We start from the raw sequence: 18,378 nt of genomic DNA, 5'->3' as shown, positions 1-18,378 counted from the left end.
GCTTCTCGCGGTGATCAGCAGATCATCGACATATTGAAGCAGTGCAGTGTTGACTGGCATGTGGATACTGTCAAGTTCTCGTTTCAGTGCTTGGCTGTAGATGCTGGGGCTTTCTGTGAATCCTTGGGGAGCGCGTGAGAATTTAAAGCTGCGCCCATTTAAACTGAATCCGAACAAATATTGGCTTTCCGGATCTATTGGGACGCTAAAAAAGGCATTCTTGAGATCAATTACAGTAAAGAATGTTGCTTCGGAATCAATTGCTGTCAATAATGATGATATATCGGGGACCACAGGAAATTGTGGCACAATGCACTTGTTTAGTTCACGCAAATCAATAACCAATCGGTATACTGGCGGAGCAGTAGGGTCAGTTCGTTTAAGAATCGGAATTATCGGCGAATTACATACATTGGAGTCTGTTTCTACAACTACTCCTTGGGCAATTAACTCATCAATGATTTTAAGCAAAGCCACTACAGCATCTTGCGGTAACTTGTATTGTCGCATTCGTGGTAATACCACTCCTGCCTTGAGTGTAACTCGGTATGGTGTAATGTTCATGCAACCAACATCAGTAGGGCCTTGTGCCCATAGATGCGCTGGTAAAGTCTGTAGTCGGGGATCCATGTCTCTAGACACATAGTGACCTTTAAAATCACGTAAAAACAACCTTATTCCTCCCGGAGAACAACATATTATGGCTCCTAGGGCTTTCAAAGTTTTAATTCCTAACAAATTTTCTGGGCATGATTTAGTAAGCAATAAATCTGTAGTTCGTGTCAAAGGTCCTATCGTAAGTGGAAGAGGCTGTGATACTTCGTTAACAATAGGTTTTCCTGAAAAACCAAGGGAAACATTTTGAGAGCCTGAGAGGGGTGCCCCTGGAACTTCACTACGTTTTATAGTTGTACGACTTGCCCCTGTATCGAGTAAGAATTTTCTATCTTGACCTAATAATTCACTATGTACATAAGGTCCTTCTTGATCTACAGGAATCTCGATAAGCGGTAAGTCAACTTCCCTCTCTAGGCTGGTTCATGCGTAACGCTGATACTCAGGATATTCATACTGTGCAGTCTGATACATTTGTCGTGTTGTGGTTTGTGTGGCAGTAACAGGCAACGGTGGTGCAGCTGGCACAAACTGTATTGGCTGTTGTGCGGCTGGCATGGCCTGGGAATGCGGCATAGCTCCTTGTTCATTCTGATCTTGTCTGAGTGGCTGTGATCTTTCTTGTGTTTTACCTATGGCGATATTATGTTTTAAAACTGGACAATCGTGTACATAATGACCTGGCTTTTTGCAATAATTGCATGTCCCTTTTACCGGTCCTGCTGAATCGGAATGTGTCATACCCTTTTTATGTCCTTCAGCCGGTACTGTCTGAGACACTAGCATTTTCATTTTTGTATCTTTCATACGTCTTTGTTCGTGTTCTTGTTCATCTCTAATTCTATTGTGATGATACTGTAACATTTGTAGCATTTGTGACGGAGTGTTACTTTGCCAGGTACTCTCGAATTTCAATATTCTATTCTTTACTGGAGGTAAAGCATTTTCTACTAATTTTGTCACAAATAAATGTGGATACGACTCACTACTTGTTTTTATACCACTATTTATTCCAAAACATTTTTCAAATCGGGCATAATAGTCACTTGTGTCTTCATCATGCTTTTGTTTACAGGCCGTGATTGCACCCCAATCTTCCTTTTTCGTAGTTAATAAACGTGGCAGTACTTGTACTAGTAAACCTGGTAATGCTTTGACTTTATCCCCGAGCCCTGAACCTGCAGCTCGGGCCTTTTCTTCCGTTTCTAATGCTGTCCAATCTATCTTTTGGTCTCCCACTTCCCACTCTTTTTCTTTCAGTTTTTCATAAATGCCAGCAGGTAAGAGCACCTTTAATATCGTCATGATATCAGGATAGGTATACTCTCCCATCAGCAACATGTCCTTAATTTCTCGGTGGAAACCCGCTGGGTCTTTGTCATGACTTGGTACTACTTTCTTCATTTCTAACAATTCAATTTTTGATATGGGTGTGTATACAAATACACGGTGAAACTCATTGTCTTCGCCTTTTATTGGGTGCACTTCTCGTAAGGGATTTTGTCTATCCATATAATACGGCGTTCTTTCTCTGCGGGGCAGCGAGAAAGAATCCGGACTTACAAAAAGGACATACTGTTTACGTGACACTAATATTTCTTTAATTAACTTGTTACTAGAACCTTTCCATCTGTTCGTGAGTAGTTCCGTTAATATATCAGGTAAAGGACCAGGGTCAGCATGTTGGCTCTTATATAGTATAAGGAGTTGCTGAATCATATAGATTCCAGCTAAACGTTGTTCATCTGCACTAAGGTTAAAAAACGTGTGTGCTACGGTCTCATCACCGTATTTTTCAGGACTGTCAATCCAGTGAACGGCTGATCTGGCCAATTCTTGCTCATCCATGGAATCGAGGAGGTGGTAACCCCTTCGTTCTCGTAGTAGTTTATCTGCGGCTTGGAACAGATGTTCAGGAGACTTTAAATTTATTACAGGCGTCGGATACGTTCTGCTATTATTTGGACATTCTGAGTGTATGGGATCAGAAAAACATCTAGTATTATTACAGGATCTTCCTCTGCCTACGTATGCTATGGTTTCTAACTGTCTTGTGGAATTCCCTGATTCGGATACTTCATCTTGCTCGAACTCGCCTGTTTCCAATCTTTCTTCGTGAATACGTTCTATTTCTCTACGGATTTTTCGGCACATGGCTATTATACAGTTTTTCTTATCGTGTCTCCCTTCTGATATATTCTGGCTCCATTTTGTAAGAATAAGCATTGTATTCGGGTCTACCCCCGGACGGTCTTGATTTCTGATCACACAGTTTATGAGGAAACGTAACAGTTCCCCCTGTATCTCTACTTTCTGGAATTCCATAGCTCTGTTAATACATTCTGGGTCTCGCCCTGTTTGGACAAAATGATATATTTTATCTAGATGCGTAGTCATTCCTGGTAACCTCGCTAAATACTCTGCGGCTCGTCTGATACGTAATGATGCCAGGACCATTTCGTCCTCTTTACCGACCACCGGGTCATATCTACAATCTATAAGGAGTTCCTTAAGCGTACGTTCACTTACGAATTTGGGTGTACGTGAATGCGCTGATTCTTGAAAAACAAGTTTATTTATTCTAGGTGGCGTAAAAGTATTGCTTGCACCTCCCGTGGCCCCTTCAGGGGCGTCGGGTGTGAATGGATTCGTCGAACGTGACACAGCAACTATAGGTGTCGATACCACTGTAGAATCGATTGCGGGGACAGATGCGGAAACAGATGTGCTTGCCGGAGCTCGTGTCGGGACTTGCTGTTGCACGGGGACAGATACCTGATCCTGACGTTGAACCCCTCCGCCAGACGGTCTATGTGGTGTGGGGTTAGCATACTCGGGAGCTGCGTCATCTAGATATGAGGAAAGAAAAACATCTTCTGCGGTTCTGGGATGCCCTTTTGGATGTACCTTAATTGGAAATAATGGGGGTGGCAAGTCTTTTGGCATCTCTGGAACAGCCTTAGGTAGTCCTTCGGCTAGGAGAGGATACATACCACTCATAAGAGCGTTTCTTTGTCTATCTACTTGTTCTGATTTTACTCGGATACCTTCCTCAATTAATATATTTTCTTGAACTTCCTTTGAACTCTCTTTACTCCTCTCTTCTTGTCTACGTGCTTTTTCTGTACGTCTATGAGATTCTTTACGCCATAACTCAACAGCGTCTTTCTGTGACTGTCTGACTTTTCTTTTCCATAACTCTTCCTCCACTTTCATGATGCACTCTGCATCCCAGGTTCCCGCTGCGGGCCACCTTTGACTTTCCGGCAATCCCTTGGTATAATCTACCCATAGATCAAGAAACAATATGGCATCTAAGCCATGCTTGTGATACATAAAATGCCCTGGGGTGTCCCTAGGAGGAATAGGAACTGCTTCTTCGAGCACCCCTTTTCTAGTAGTAATCTGTCTTAACTTCGAAAAGAGCGGCATCTTGACAACTGATCTGATACTTACTCTTGAATTCACTTAATACGAAAAACACAATAATGAACGGTGAACAATGAACAATCATTCATACCACGATATGCAAGACATTTGAACACTTTAAACATTTAAACATTAAACATTTTAACCTTTAAAAATGACCAACAATGATGACAGTCTGCATAACTAATCACCAAGCAGAATTCTTGACGATAACTAGATACTTCGGAATACTTGATATACTGCTAAACAGTACATATACACTGCTAAACAGTGCAGACCGGATTTGTGTACCCAAATCCGTCTTGACCGGCACAACCTATGTGCGCGTCAACACGCCTCCCCGGCGATGGTACTCACCGAGTAGCTCCTTGAAACGGAAGGCCTCAGAGAATGAACGGGACTCGATGACTGCGGACAGCGGACCCTCTGGACATCGGGATTTCGAAAACCTGGTGGGCCTCTGTATACCTCGGATCTTGCTCTCTCAGCTAGGCTCTGGTCGGGATACTTCGCACTTCTCACCGCCTCGTCTGGGTTGATCGCAGCCTCAGTCGCCCCCGCTTGACCGGAGGGAGCTTACAGGAAATCCTGCTGGTACGCGTTTATGGTCCGTCCAGCTGTGGCAGGAGACCGGGCCTGCAACACACCGCCGGCGCGTGAGATGAGAAAGTGTCCCTATTCGGGCGCCATTATGTGGTAAATAATTCTTTTTACCTTGACTGAATTTCATGCGGAATCTAAAATAAAGTAAAATAGCTCAGAATAACAAGAGGCAGAATCCGTGGTATAAGAGATTTTCTGAATGGGCTTTATTCCAAAATGGCCGACTCGAGTGGCGGCCTTCAGGTTCCGTCACCACGAGGGTTCAGGAAGTGAAGTACAATACTTTATTGACAAGAAGTAACTTTTATAGGTCTTACATTACAATGAAATGAATGCAAAAGGCGTAACAATTGATAAGAGGAATGACATACTGGTACGTAATCGAAACTAGGCGTAATAAGGAGCAGAAAGAAACATGATTGGCTCTGATTATCATGCATAGGTGGATCTATAAGATAATACTTAACATAGATGCGCGCGCAGCAGCATGACGTGTGATTGACGTGCAACTAGGGGGTGACGGGGACTTGACATTTAGCTCTACATGTGGAGACGAGAAGTCTGGGGGGTCAAGTCAACCTAATCCCAAATCATATCTAACATCCTATGTTTAGAGAACTATGTTATCCACAAGAAAAGACTCTCGGACAGAATCTATTCTATACTGACTGTGTGTGCGTGTACAAGCGTCTAAGTGTCTATATGAGATGCGAGGGGCAGAAAACTTTCCATGGCAACAGGGCTATGAATTACTTGCAGGAGGACGGAAAGGCCGAGTCCTTTGCTTGTGAGCTAAAGGAAATGTTTACCTAAATCACTGGACAGGAATGCATCGGCTGAAGAGCAAAGTAGATAATTCGAAGGTGAAATACAGCTTCTTGGCAGGCAGGCGAAAACTGGCCGAGGCAGGCACCGTTAGCTGCACAGGGAGTAGGACAAAGTTCATGGATACAGATGCGAGCTCAAGCTGAAGCTGTCAGAGACAGAGAGCAGGGAAGGCTTTGAGGACAGAATCGGGCCTACTTGCCTGAACTGTAAAAATGGAGTAACTTAGCCATATAAAGTCGGTGGCCTTTCATACTTAGGAATCGAATATCCAGCCCATTGATGGCGGATCTGACAGAGAACATGTTGACGGTGGACGCACATATGTTTGCGTTTTGGAAACTGGAACTGGAGGGAAACATACATGTACTTGTGACATGCACATAGAACCGTTGGGGTCCAAGATAGGGGACATAACTGACCAGGAAAATCCACATTTCCACAACAGGCAGGCAAAGGCACAAGATTGTTAAACAAGAAAATGCCTACTTTCTAAAAGTGGAATTTAAAAACACATAATTTAAGAACCATCTTCACTAAAAGATGTGTTTTAAATCCTGATCTGAGAACCCAAACTCAAACCTCTAGCTGTTCCCAATTGAAAGTTACACTTGTAGAATGTTACAAAGCAGCTCCAATGATAGCCTATGGGAGAGCTATTACGTGCACTAGTGAAAAACGAAATTGGCAGTATTTCACTATCAGGATGTGTAAAACACAACAGCACATGTCCTACCTTTCACATACACTGCACCCTACCCATAGAGCTACCTTAGGTGTGCCTTACATGTAGTAAGAGGTATGGTCACGGCATGGCAAGTGGGTGAACTTGCCAGATTGACATGGCAGTTTAAAACCACTCCCAGACACTGCAATTGCAGGGCTACTCAAGTGGGTGGCACAACCAGTGCTGCAGGCCCCACTATTAGCATTTGATTTACAGGACCGGGGCACACATAGTGTACTTTACTATGGACTTACTAGTAAATCAAATATGCCAGTCACGGAGAACCAATCAGAATTGCAATTTACACAGGGAGCATTTGCACTTGAACACTGATCAGCAGTGGTAAATTGTCCAGAGTACATAAACCAGGAGAAACGAATTCCAGCACACTCTCAAAAATACAGGAGGTAGAGGCAAAAAGACAGGGGAAACCACACCAAGGATGCCAGGTCTAACACAGCCAACCCTAAGAGCAGGGGCGGCTCCTCCGCTAAGGTGGAAGAGTGTAGCCCCACTGCTCTCGGAGGAGGAAAAAGTTAAAATAAAATGATAATAACCTTGTTGTTATCATTTTATTTTTCTTTGGTATGGGGTTGGGTTAGGGTGGGGCGGGGCTGGTGTCAAAGCCTGGGAGGAGGGGTTCATTCACACTCTACGAGCGCATGACGGTTTGGCTGGCAGTCTTGGCCCAGCCAAGCAGTCATTCGCACTTTGCATGTTCCCCACCAGGCTTTAATACACAGCCTGCTGGGGAACATGCACAGGCTCCCTGTTCCCGTCTGAGGGCCAAACCACAGCACTCAGACCAATCACAATGCTGCTTTGTAGCATTATGATTGGCTTAGGGGAGCCTGTGCACTCCTGGGGCTCATCAGGAAGAAATGACAGAGGAGAGATGGAGACGGTCGTGATGAGGTAAGTGTTTTTTTTAAATGTTTTGTCGCCACCCTCTTCCGCTCACCACCCCTCCTCCCTGCCAGCCGCCACTGCCTAAGAGCCTTGCTATTTCATTAGAAAGGATTGAGAGGGTGAGCTCAGAGTCAGGCATGTTTCTGCACACCACTTGCTGACTGACACTGCAACTGAAGAGCCCTACAGCAGGTTTAGTGGAAAAGTTAAGAAAGTGACAGACAATAAGCAGCAATGGACAAGGATCATAAGAGATGCAATACTCAGCAGGAAACGTTTAATAAAAGGAGTAGCGATAGACTGTGACAACAGGGTGAAAAGTAGTCTATAATACCTACTGAAACTGATAGAACAGAAGGCATGCCAACTTGAGCTACAGCAATCTGGAATAACTGAACTCCCACAGCAGAAAACGTAGCAGACTAGGGGAAGCTGCTGTCTGGTGAGATAAGCAGTAGCGGTTATGATAACATGAAAATCAACATTAATAATCAATGACTAAGGATTAATGGGTAAAATTGGGAGCTGAATTTAAATCAAGTGTAAAAATAAAACTATATTTTGGCAAAACGTTGAGATGGTCTGAGGTGGTCTGGCCCAATTCTTATACAATTAAGTATTGTTTAACAGAAAGTATAAGAGCTAGTCATAAAAATACATATTTTACAGTTTTAATGAACCAGTTAAATAGTTGTGTCTCTGGGGCAGGCGCTCCTTTCTTCAAAGAACTGGGTTGAATTTCTACCATCTTTTTTCTTTAGCCTGGGACAAGAAGTAAACATCTTAAGTTCCATATTTACTGGTGGGACTACATAGATTTTAAGGAACTTAGCTGGGTAGGTAGAAGTAAGCCATGATCCAATTTCAAGCTGTTGGAAAACAATCCTCCTTGAGAAAAGTGATGCTGAAGTGATGCTGAGGTAGATGATGATGTTCGAAGAGTTAAAAAGTAATTGTCCTATTGGTGAGCCTAATACCCTTCGCTGCCTTTGATGCAACTTCAAAGAGACTTGTTACAGTTATTTCACACTCTCATCATTTCAGAACTGAATCATTTTCAATATTATATACAACAAAGTCATTCTTGTTACTTATTTATCTTATGCCTATATCAATAACGGATACTAGCCTGCACCAAAGGAAAGCACTGGACATGCTGTAACCAGAGACCGGTGGCCCATTTCTCACTGAAATTCCACTGGCTTGGAGAGGACATCCAGGGTTCCTGACTTCTGTGGTCAAAGTCGCCCCACCTAAGCCATGAACTGAGGAATAACCCTGGGAAGACACCTCTCGACTGCGCAGCACCCAGAGCCTTTTTCAGCATAGTCAGCATCCTGTATCCTCAGCATCAGGACCACTTTAATGAAGTGTATAGTGGTCCTTGTGTAAAGTGTGGAATTGGACTTAAGACTGGTTTGGTGACCAGGTGACTTTCTGAATATTTCTTATTGGCCTCGCTGACTTTCTCCCTGTCGGAATTGGCGCCAGAGTAGCCAAACACAACTCTTTAAAACTTTTCAAACTTTATAATTGCCAATGTTTGTTTGCACTGAGCTTTACGTTTTACTCAAAAATCTATATCTCCGGAACCTGTGGTGTATTTTGCTCGTCTTGGTGTCGAACAAATTTATAAAAATATAATATATTTTTCTAAATTGGGATTGAATTTCTTTTGTGTTGTATGCCTTTCTTATTTTGTTGCTTGGTGCTTGTAAATGCTTTACACTAGTTCCTCTGTTTAAGCCTTGTTGCTCGAAGCCACAGCTACCCAGGGTTGAGTAAGAGGTTTTACAATCCAGTCTGACTGAACCCAGGATGGTTTTGTTAGTGTATTACACAGTGATGTCTCACAACCCCACCATATAATTCACCACAATCCTTAAGGTTTATCAAGGTCTGTCAACTATGTCTATATAGCAACTAATGATCCTGGTAATAGTAAATCTTTCTATGTTGGTGACTATCTGAACGAAATTTGATCATAATTTGTCACTTGAATTTGTGGATTTAAATATATTTATCTACGATGATTCTGCAGGATTTTGAAAAAAATTGCTTTGTGCAGACTCATCAAATGGGGAGCAAAAAACGGGCTGTCCCAAAAATGACACTTTCCAATTTAACTCCCTTAGGATTATTTGGTACTCAATAAAAACACCCAAACAAAATTACATCAAATTAGGCATTAAAGTAGAGCTTTACTCATGTACGTGCCACTGCTTGGTTTGGTGTAAATCCGTTCAATAGTTTTCAATACTTAAGAATTTAAAATGTGTTGCAGGCTGGGCTTGAAGAGGTTACATTTGATACATATCTTAACTGTTAATCCACTTTTTTATGCAAAAGCTTTTTCATGGATGTCTGTATATAGAAGGGAGTTTTTTCTCCAGTTGGTAATTTGGGGTTTGCAGATCCACAGAGTCACAAAACTAGAATTATCTGTTTGGCTGTGCACATCTCTAAGACAATGTTGCACCAACCATTACAGGATGCGGGGGCTCAGTTCCTGCAACTTGAAAAAGAATTTGAAAGGGCACTTAAGGGGTCAGGGTGAGTACACTGTGATCCCAAGAGTGAACATTTTTAGATTTTTGCCTCAGGATTGTAGGATCCCAGTGCTGGAACTGGAGTGGCTCCCAAGATACATAAATCCTGTTGGGTGGCTGCAAACTCAAGGCACGTTTCAAGGGCATGAAACTGCAAGCCTATGGTGAGCTTCAAGGACCCATTCTGGGATTTTGGCATGGTCTGCACATCCAAGGACAGCAGACCCCACAAAACGTCCTATATAGGTCTATGGACCCACATATCCTATAACAGAATCCTCAAATCCTGAACAAAAATGGCCACAAGCCCTATGCACTGCGAGGGTTGGTCATGCAGGTTGAGCTGGGTGTAGGGTCTGGCTGGATAGGGTCCCTGTGGCCAACTCCTATTGCGCACTCCAAAAGGGCTTATGCAATAGGGGGTGGCCACCCATAGTTGCTCACAATCAAAGGCTGTTGGCGGTGGGAGTCGACTCCCTGCACGATGTTGAGCATGGCCCGAGGGACCACCTCTGCTACGCATATCTGATATCATTTTGGGAGACCAGTTAGCTAAAAGTGGCATCTCACACAAGGCCTTGGCCTGGCTAATATTTCTGGAAAAACAGGGGACAAATAGTAACCCTAGGCAACTACCAATTGACAGAGAAACAGTTGCTCTCTGGTGTTCCTCAAGGCTCCGCCCTGAGCCCAACACTCTTCAATATATATATTGTACCTTTGTTCAAATTGGTTGCATTCTTTGACATCGAGTCTATCTCGTATGCTGATGACACTCAGCTAATTCTAACTCTAGACAAAGATTCCAAAGCGGCAGAGGAAAATTTTCAGCGCTGCCTATCCGCGGTAATTGACTGGATGAAATCGAACCACCTCAAATGCAATAGCCAAAAAACAGATCATGCTGCTGGGGAAAGCTAACGTCTTCATGCTCAAACAGTGGTGGCCGACTGACACAGCACCTCCCCCTAACACAGTGAATACTGTGAGGAACTTGGGGATTAGATTTGATGCCGCATTGTCCCTCCACCAGCAAGCTTTCTCGGTGGCCGGCACTTGCTTCCACATGATAGAAACCATCAACAATGTATTTGATCTACTTCCAGTTAAAGCTAGAAAGACCGTCGCAGTGACCTTAATCCTGTCTCGTCGTGATTACTGTAACAGCCTCTACGCAGGAGCCAAGAAGGCAGTTCTGAAAAAACTACAGATAGTCCAAAACGCAGCAGCCCGGCTGGTCTTAAAACTGTCAAGGGGGTCCTAAGCTTCAGCACCACTTTAAACCCTCCATTGTCCTCCCATACACAAAAGGATTCTCTTCAAGATCCAAGTAATCACCTTTAGAACTTTCAGGTCAACAGGACCTAAATACCTCAGGACGAGAATTTAATCCTATGTCACCAAACGGCTTCTGAGATCATCCTCTGAAAACTTTCTAGCACCTCACTGCTTTCACCTGACGTCCAGAGAGAGAAAGTCAATGGCAGTCCTGGGAACAAAAGCTTTGAAAAGTTTGCCCACCCAGCTGAGACTTGCGCAGTCAGAACCCATCTTCAAGAAACTTTTGAAAACCTGGATCTTTGCTGCTTCAGACAATCAAGTGTTATCACTTATCTGATCATTTCCCGACTGTGCCTATTTACCTCCATACCATGAACCCCCCGCCTTAGCGCCAAGATGTTCCTCAGAGTGAAAGCTGCGCTCTATAAATGATTTAATTAATTAATTCATTCATTCATATGCCAACAGCGTTATCTGATTCCTGAAGGTGGGCACAAGGCATGGAAACAGGCTAGGCAATGTGGCCAACCCCTTCTGCACATTTCCAGACTCTGCGTGCTGCGGGGATTGGCCATCCATGAAAGGTTGTGAGGCCAAGACTACGTCCAAAACCCACTGCTGAAGGGCGTTCACAGTGGCGCGTAGTCTCCCACAGGGGGTTGGGTACAAAGCCTGCCCTAAGGCCAAGCCCTAGAGCCAAACCCATATGACCACTGCCAAAGGTGTTGCAATGTGGGGGTTGGCCCCCTGCTGTGGCTGGACACAGGGCCTTGCTGTTTACATTAGACTGTTAAGTATAACAAAATAAAGTAGGGAAAAATGTGCCTAATACTGTACCAATAGGGGTTGGCCATGTGCAGTGGAAGTTGGTCACCTGATACCAGCTTCGCTAAAGGTTGAGTGCAGTAGGTGTTCCCCTCCAGTTGAGGGTTGTTGTTAGGACCTAGCTGTAGGTCAGGACCTGAAGTCAGTTCCCATTGCAAACAGCTGACAGCCAAGGGTAGCAAGGATCTATCGTACTTGGATGGTTGGCCTCAGGTCCTGGCTAAAGCTCTAATGCATGCAGCCGAATCTCTGTATTGTGTGTGTTGGGCACTTACACAGGTTTGTGAACAGGGTCTTTTTGTGGCTCCCTGCTGTGTATGGCCAAATGAAGAGTATTAGAACCTCTAGCTGCTGTCATTAGTGATTCCATTAATGATTTAATGATGTCATTTGTCATGATATTATTTATGTCATTAATTATGTTTTTTAACATGTTTTGGATAAGATCATGATCATGAGCATTTCAAGATTGGGGCGAAAGTTATGGTTAGTTTATCTACTTATAACCAGGGCCGGGCTGGGTACCAAAAGAAGCCCTGGAAAAGAAATGTCACTCCAGCCCTGGTACCTTCTCCCTTGCTCTCCCTTCTGTCTCTTTCTCTCTTCTGAAGTCTCCTCCCCAGTGCCTGCTATAATTACCTGAGGAAGCTAGAGAAAATGACATAGGCCTCAGAAACAGCTCCCTGCTCTAAAGACTGGCCTCCAAAGGCTCAAGACCACTGGGGACCTGCCCAGTGAAAAAAAAGGACAGTCCCGGCCTGAACATAACCAACAAATTTTGGTGGATTTCAGGTTTTGCTTCGTGACAATACCTGGACTTTAATTGTGTTTTTTCAATATATGTGTACTGAAAAACTGGGTAGTTACAGTTAGGTCAGCGTTTCCATATGAAATGCCTTTTTTTTGTTTCAAATAACTATGGCCTCGATTGACGATTCTCCACGAATATTTCCGAGAGTGCTACTTGAATCATCTCAAACATCCCTTCTTTTATCACCTCACTCATCCACTCAACACAGACACAATCAGTGAAGAAGAACGTTAGGTTATAAACCACATCTTTCGTCCTTGCCAATGTTCTTTAGAAACGTTGGAACTTTGTGCCTGTATGTATGGTCTGGAGATTGATAATAAACACTTTTTGTTAAAAAGTTACTTGATCAAGTACTATAAACAACTGCTTACTTTTCTGAGACGCGGATGATGTTATCAACCCTAATTCTCTTTGTTTGCTTCCCTTCAGACTCCTCAGCAGTATGAAAAGGAATACAACGAAAAGCGGTCCGATGTGGAGTCTAGTAAATTCCATGGTTACGCGTATGACGGCATATGGGTGATCGCCAAGACCTTGCAGCGGGCAATGGAGAACCTCCGAGCTGGTAGCAGGCATCAAAGGATCCTGGATTTCAACTACACAGACTATAAGCTGGGGAAAATCTTTTTGGATGCAATGAATGAAACCAACTTCTTTGGTGTGACAGTAAGTGCAAGCTACTTTTACTGTAGAAAATAATATTCGCTTTCCAGGAATATGTTTTTCTTATTAGAAAATCAAATGGTATTTTCTTTTGGATTATAGCATTACCTGATGGCGTAGTGTTTTTCTTTGGGAAAAGGTTGTTTACGTAATGTTAACACACATCTCTGCAGTGGGCACTGAAACAATAGTGTGCAGGCATGCTGTAGATGTAGGGATCTTGTCCATGCCCTAAAAGTGGAATTATAGGTCAAAGCTTAGCAGACAGTGTAGCTGTCCGGTTACAAAGAGATACTGGGGAAATGCTGAAAGCTTCCCTAGGAATGCATTCCATCTGTTGCTTACCATTGGCTTGGTGTTTTGTAACTCACATTCGCTTGCAATTAATTTGCTGGCTTTATTTGTTTTTGGCTATCCAGCATGTCTTTGTCCCTCCTGCTGAGCATAGCCTGTTCACCATCTCTCTGACTGGCTGCTTGCATTCTTTCACGAGTGCTCGCTTTCAGAGAACTCTTTTTTTCTTTTTTGTGAGGCACTCCAGAAGACTAGTGTTTTCAGTTGTCTACTATATGCTAGTTCACAACAGTAAACGTTCTGTATTTCTTTAAAAAGGTTCCCTGCCTCCTATCTTTCTGCTTGGCTGATTCTACTTATCTTTGAAGCCGGTACATCAATCTTGCATTCCTGTGAGCAACAATGTTCAGTCTACAAGTTTGTTTATTTGGTCAGTGCTCTTTACTGATAGCATAACTTAATCCTCTTCCTCAACTTTGGACCTATGCCATAGGAGCTGAAAGTAGAAAAGAGTGGTGTGCTAAAGCACCCCCAAAATAGCGATGCTGAAGTTAAAAAGTGAATAAGCAATAAACAGGCCTTTACATTTTGTTTTTAACTTGTCACTTTTGCTGTGAAAAGACAAAAGTCAAATGTTAGGCTCTGTCTTCCAGGGGGCTTGGTATCTACTTTTTTCTTTGATTGCAAAGTGTGAGGATTTATGTGACAATCGTGCTGGGGATGTGATAGGAAAGGGTTTAGGATGTTATTTGTTTTCTAGCGCTAGCACACAGCAAAATGTAAATGCCAGTAAAGGAACTGTGCAAACATTTCAGAGTATATCAGAATTAGGAAAGCACAAATTAAACACATTTTTAAGTAACTCTGAAGTGTAATGGAAACAAATATTGTAATACAATGAAAACAAATCAATACACTCGGTGATGCTGATTTGCACACATTATAACATTATCATTTGTGCACTGTATAGTTTTACCAGTAAAACTGTATGTCTATAAATGTAATGGACATTTGAATTGAAAATGTGTTGTCTGTGTGCATCCACACCATGCATACTCCACTCTACACTACTCCTCTATACAACACTACACTGCACTCCACGACACGACAGTCTACTCCTCTCTGTGCCACTGTACACCACTCTAAAACACTCTGTACCACTCTACACCCCTCCACTCTACGATACTCTATGCCACTCCACTCTACGCAACTTCACTCTATGCCACCTCAATACATGCCCCTCCACGCTACTCTACTCCGCTCTGCGCCCCTCCAATCCATGCCACTCTACAACCCACCACAACACTCTATTCCACTCTACGCAACTCCACTCTATGCCACTCCACTCTGTCACTCTAGTCCACTCTACTCCACTCTACGCCAGTCTATTCCACTTTACGCCACTCCATTCTATGACAGTGCACTCTAATCCACTCTATGCCACTGCACACCACTGAACTCTACTCGACTCTACCCCGCTCTATGCCACTCTACCCCACTCAATGCCACTCAACTATACACTACTACACTCTATGACACTCACTCTTCAAAACTTCCTGTCACTTTACTTCACTGTATGCCACTCCACTCTACTCTATGCCACTCCACTCTGATACTGCTCCCCTCTACACCACTCTACTCTGCAACACTGTACTACACTCCAGGCTACAACATTATCCTCCACTCAATGTCACTCCATATCTCTTTACTCGACTCTACGCCATTCTACTCCACTTTGTGACACTCTGCTCTACGACACTCTACTCCACTCTACAACACTCAATTCTATGACACTCTGAGGCACTCTACAATACTCCACTCCCCTCTACTCTGCGACACCCAACTCCACCCTACGCCACTCGACTCTACTTTACGCTACTACATTTTAGCCATGCTGGTGTTCACCATAGCTAAATCACATTGGCAAAGCTGATAGCTTTTGGTAGGCGTGAGCTGTTGGCTGTTTATTTATGGGCCTGGTTTTTAGGTCTCGCGAGCCAAAGGCTCGAAAGGGACATTTTATAACTGGGTTTTTCAAAGTGCTGCCGTGGCCTAAAGCTACAGTGCACGTGAACGTGCACGCGCGCAGCCGCCAATCACTGCTGCACGCGCACCACTCGCGTGCTTGCCACACAGCGCTCCCGTCCAAGCGATCGCGATCACTTTCGCTTTGATCGCGATCGCTATTACTTTAGTTTTCGGCCGCGCGGCCGAATGCTTGTTTTTCTTTTAACTCTCCCAAGCGCATGGGTGCGCGCACACCACACGCCAGACGTGCCTCCTTTTCACACTCTATCTGCCTTTTTGTAGCTTTTCTCTTGGGAGTATTAACCAGATTATATGGAGTGAAACCTCCATTCTAATACTTACTGTGAATAGGCTGAGGCTATCTTGCCATTTCTTTTGAACATGCACTGAGTGTGCATGTGTCTGCAGTCTTTCGCATGCACCAGCCCCCGTTCCTACCATCACCTTACTGCCAGTGCTGCTTGGCCTCTTCCCGCCCAGTTGCTTTCCCCATTCCTATCCCGGGTACTCTGTGGCTCAAATGAGTGGGCTTTCCGTTGCTTCCGAGGGCTTTGGCACAACATTAAGGCTGGCTGTGAAGTGTCATCCCCTTACTGGAATGTCACCCGTTGCTTAGCACCCTCCCCCCGAACCCTTTTAAACAAACAATTCATCTTCAGTTGTTAATGTTCAGTTGTGTGATTTATAAAAAGAAGCGGTGAAAGATACCATCCTGCGTACGTCCAGTAAGTCACAATGACGCAGGCATCGCTTGATCACTGCGCAGCATTTGTGGTTGTTCTTCTAATGGGCATTTGAACAGCAGCGTTGAGAGCGCAATCACGACTCCAAAATGTGCGTTTGTTAAAGAAACGTCACGTTAAGGTTGATGACTGGCACGCTCACAAAATAACTGTGAAAGAGTTGTAAATTGTAATCTTGCACCATGGACACTGCTGGGCTTAAGCCTTTCACTGAACAGGTCACGCGTCTTTTATTGTATACACGACCCATATTGTAATGCACTACTCGAGTTCAACAAGTCAATTTTGCCATCAAGCCCGGTCAATTGGCATTTGTTTTTCGTTTAACATTTTTTTCACATAAATGTTTCATCTTACACATACGTTTCTTAGAAAGTTTATGGCAGGTATCTAGTGTTATGTGGTAGCTGTGAGAACTTTTAATCACTTTCATAGCAAATGTATCATCTTATTCTTTACATGTTCGCATCAACTATCAAAACCCGTTGTAACTGTTCCGGGTTTCTTACCAAGTGAGTTTTCATGTTAGCGGATATTTCATTCACTTTATCTTCAAGTTGTTATTTGCAATGTTACTTTGGTGGTTTCATTGCCAGAGCAGGCCATTTAGGAGCTGGGGAACCTGGTTCGAGTCTCGGCGTATGCTCACCATCCTCTGATTCTGGGCAAATCAATTTATATGCCTACCAAAAACGACTGTGTAAAGTGACTGGAGCTCATATAAAGCGCTCCAATGAGTTAGCGCTATATGTCAAACTGCAAAATAAATACTTTGAATGGAAATCCCCTTGCTTCTTAGGGGATGGGGTGGTGGGGGTGTCTGGTCTGTCTTTTATGCTTATCATGGTGATGTCTTTCGCATGGGTGTGGCTTATTTATTTAAGCGCGGACGCAAATGTAGGCACATTGCTCGTACTGTTGCAGCAGCACTCCATTCCGGGTCACGTCGCGTTCAGGTAATCCATGTTCACTTTACACATATTAATTTTACGGGCTTTCAGCTTGGGACAATCTGGTAACCAAGTATTTTATATTTGGTTTATGCTTCTGTCATTTTGCTGGTTAGCTGGTGATACGATCTCCACTGCCGTTGCTTTTCAACATTAGTGGGTTTTGACCAACAGCAGCTGGCATTGGTTTTCTAGCACAGAACATGTTGGTGGGTGGTTTAAGTGGTTGCATGGGGGTGCAGCTTAATCAGGGTTTTATTATTGAAGGTTAGTTACTGACAGCGTTTGGTTTATGCAGTTGAGCCTGGACAGATTCTTCTGTTTCCTCCTTCAATAAAAGTGCGCGTTGTAAGTACAATGAGCACTTTGTTTAAAACCAGATGCATGCTGGACATCTGTTATGTTAGACACGTTTGATGTCTACAACGCACTGGGTTCTGTGGTCACGTTCTTTCGGCTTTTTGAATGGCTGCAGATATGTTGTCCACTTAATCTCCCCTGCACACTGCTTGCGCTATAATCAACAGCTCAGGCCGAGTCACGTGCATGACACAAACCCATTGAAAACTGCTTTATTCCTTTAACTGTTCAGCAAATGTTCCTTTATCCATCTCCGTGTAAGCGTTGGACCTAATTGCTTACCTGGCATGGATGGCATGTCAGTGCACACCAGCTATTGTTGTAACAGCATTATAGCAAATTTGTAATTACATGAACACAGTTTGCAAGAAAGCATTGCCTTTCTCAATAAACATGTCATAACATTTTAGCAGCCTTTCAGTAACTTATATTGCACAACTGCTCACCAAGCTACAACTTAGAACAACAAGCATTGGCATAGCCAATAGGTCTTGCCTTTGGGACCATATAAGTGTTTAGCCATGCAACAGTTACATAACTAAATACTTATAAGGTCCCAAAGGCGAGACCTATTGGCTATGCCAATGCTTGTTTGAAAGTGAAAGGACGCTGGGCTAGGTGTGTAATCCGGCAGTGTTCTGTGAGAATGAATTTCTTAACTGGAAACTTGTAATCTAATCGCTTAAAAAGAATGCTTTTTTTTTTTTTTTGCGACAGTGAACTACAGTTACCAGCTGTGTTTCAGTGCACTGAAATGATTGCT

At 43.5% G+C, this 18,378-nt stretch overlaps 1 protein-coding gene across 1 annotated transcript in view; it reads left to right on the top strand.

The window, feature by feature from the left end:
* Positions 1-18,378, top strand: part of GABBR2 (gamma-aminobutyric acid type B receptor subunit 2) — a 2,527,100-nt gene that overhangs the window by 1,491,922 nt on the left and 1,016,800 nt on the right. Inside the window, exon 7 of the mRNA XM_085606789.1 lies at positions 13,007-13,243. Within this exon, the coding sequence (XP_085462915.1) occupies positions 13,007-13,243 (237 nt within the window). The remainder of the gene's footprint in view (positions 1-13,006; positions 13,244-18,378) is intronic.

Source organism: Triturus cristatus, chromosome 5_2 (assembly GCF_964204655.1).
Source record: "Triturus cristatus chromosome 5_2, aTriCri1.1, whole genome shotgun sequence".
Classification (NCBI taxonomy): Eukaryota; Metazoa; Chordata; class Amphibia; order Caudata; family Salamandridae; genus Triturus; species Triturus cristatus.
Note: the sequence above shows the minus strand (reverse complement) of the source record. Positions and strands in the feature narration are given on the sequence as shown.